Source organism: Propithecus coquereli, unplaced genomic scaffold (genome assembly GCF_000956105.1).
Source record: "Propithecus coquereli isolate 6110/MARCELLA unplaced genomic scaffold, Pcoq_1.0 Scaffold113, whole genome shotgun sequence".
Lineage (NCBI taxonomy): Eukaryota > Metazoa > Chordata > Mammalia > Primates > Indriidae > Propithecus > Propithecus coquereli.
Window position 1 is genome coordinate 4,314,148 of NW_012135303.1, and position 2,235 is coordinate 4,316,382.

General features: G+C 35.9%; 1 protein-coding gene across 1 annotated transcript in view; it reads right to left on the minus strand.

Annotated features, from left to right (window-relative positions):
* Positions 1-226: 226 nt before the first annotated feature.
* The window catches only part of NIF3L1 (NIF3 NGG1 interacting factor 3-like 1 (S. cerevisiae)), a 40,605-nt gene continuing 38,596 nt past the window's right edge, over positions 227-2,235 (minus strand). Inside the window, exon 6 of the mRNA XM_012655561.1 lies at positions 227-660. Coding sequence (XP_012511015.1) covers positions 476-660 — 185 coding nt within the window. The 3' untranslated portion in view covers positions 227-475. The remainder of the gene's footprint in view (positions 661-2,235) is intronic.

The window sequence follows — 2,235 nt, forward strand, 5'->3', positions numbered from 1 at the left end:
TCTCATCTTGATTCTGAAATTTAGGTGGGAGATTGGAATTTAGGTAGAACTAGAACACGGACATATAGATAGACCTTATCACCCCAAAGAGGCTACTACCTAGAAATAAGTGTTCAAACCCAAGTTTTTAAGTATATTTTTAAACTAACTAAGGGCAGAGAGATCTAGATTGACATATTCCATCTATAACTAAACTACGGAGAGAATTATTAGAACTACTTCCTAAGAATGTTAAATAAATAGATTTTCATCAATCTTTCCTAGAGTATATAATGAATATTTGTTAATATAGTAGTTACATCACAGTTTTAACCTTGAGCTATATAGAACATTTGGTGAACCAGATTAACAAACTGGAAATGATAATACATTCTAAGACACTCTTCAGGAAGGACATGAACTCCACCGATTCATGTTATGGATTACAGCTGGGATCCAACTGATTTGTAGATTGTGTTATCCTGATGTTTCTGTATTATACCACATGAAGAGGGTCCCTGTCTGTCTCTGACAGGATAATATTAATTTTATTCTCCAAGTGAGCATCCAACATATCTCGAAGGTCAGAAAGAAAGCCTCGTTCAGTGTTGCTATGTTCACAAAGGATGACATTTATTCCTTGGGAAGTAGCATCCAGAATATCATGATGGGACATCTCACCTGCCAAAAAGGAAAGACAAATACTTACATATTAGACATGGAATCTGTGGAATGCAGAAACACCAAGTTTGTATTCTGTATAAAGTAAACATAATACAGTAGAATTACTTTTACACATAAATTTAGAAAGCTATGTACAGTTTTCTTACATGTCCTCCAACTTAAAAAGAGAGAGACCATCTCACTGAGAATTCCAAGTTCTTTCTCTTTAGCAGACCCCAAGACAAGTGTCCAATCCAACATATCCAGCCAGAACCAGATCTGTAAGAACACCCCTTGGAAATGTTTCCACAATAAAATAAATGACCACTGCTAAGTAAAACAGGGTTTTCAGAAAGTGTGCTTCTTATGTAAGTAATAAATAAATACCTCAGGAGAAAATCCTAGGTATACTTCCCAGAAGACTCTTTTATGCTTTGTGAGCACCAATATTTTCAGCATCAACCTTAGTCTAACTCGAAAGGATGAAATGAGTTTAAGATTATTTCTAGATTAAAAACAAAGTATTTTTCTTTGACCTAGGCAAAATTCCTTGAAATTCTGAAGTTACTGATAGAAGAAGATCTTGTCTTTTGTGAAAAGATTTGGAGAGAACTAAAATATAATGTTTTGAATTTTTAAAAATACCACGTGTGAATTTTATGACTTCTAATTTAAGAGCAAAAATGTGTACAATTTGGTGCACATAAAAACATAAGTTTTAACTATATTTAGAGACATAAAGGTATAAAAAAGAAAAAAGGTTCAAAGGAAAAAGTGAGTTTATCCCCAGAAATTTTCAATTTTCCACATTTTCCCCCCAATATGTGTCATTTCACTGTAAGGAATAGTTTTTATTCATGTACCTTTTAACATATCTTAATCTATAATAGTAAAAGTAAAGTAAAAAGGGAGAAAAAGACATTAAAGTGGCCCAGTTAGAAGCCATGCTTTAGGAAAGATAAGTCTGGCTGCCTGGACTATTATAAACTCACTAGCTGGAGACAGCACAAAAGTGGGGAAATCAGTGAAGACCCTGCAATAGCTGAAGCCAAAGGAAAGAAGAGCTTGGCTCAGGATGGCAGTTGCAGGAAAGAGAAAGAGACAAGTGAGAGAGAATTTACATTTGCAAGGAGCAAGCTCCCCATCTGCTGGTCTTTATAGGATATTACCCTTGACCCAATACCATGCAAACTACCTCAGGCTCACAGGAAGGGTGGTGAGCTTCACCAGTAGCCAATAGTTGGTCCTTTAGCTGGTGTTTCCCATCCCTGAAGTTATATTCAAAGTGATGCCTCACATAACATAGACATCTAAAGTTAGCCAGGTAATATATGTTCTATTTCTCCCTATAGCCAGATCGGAAAGGCATTTTAACATTTTGGAACTGTTTGAATTTATCTTATGCACACAATACTTTCAATTTTTAAAAAAATTAAAGTTATTTATGAAGAAGTAATCAGACACCCCAAAATGAGAGATAACCATAAAAAAATGACCTATAGGCCGGGCGCGGTGGCTCACGCCTGTAATCCTAGCTCTCTGGGAGGCCGAGGCGGGCAGATTGTTTGAGCTCAGGAGTTCGAAACCAGCCTG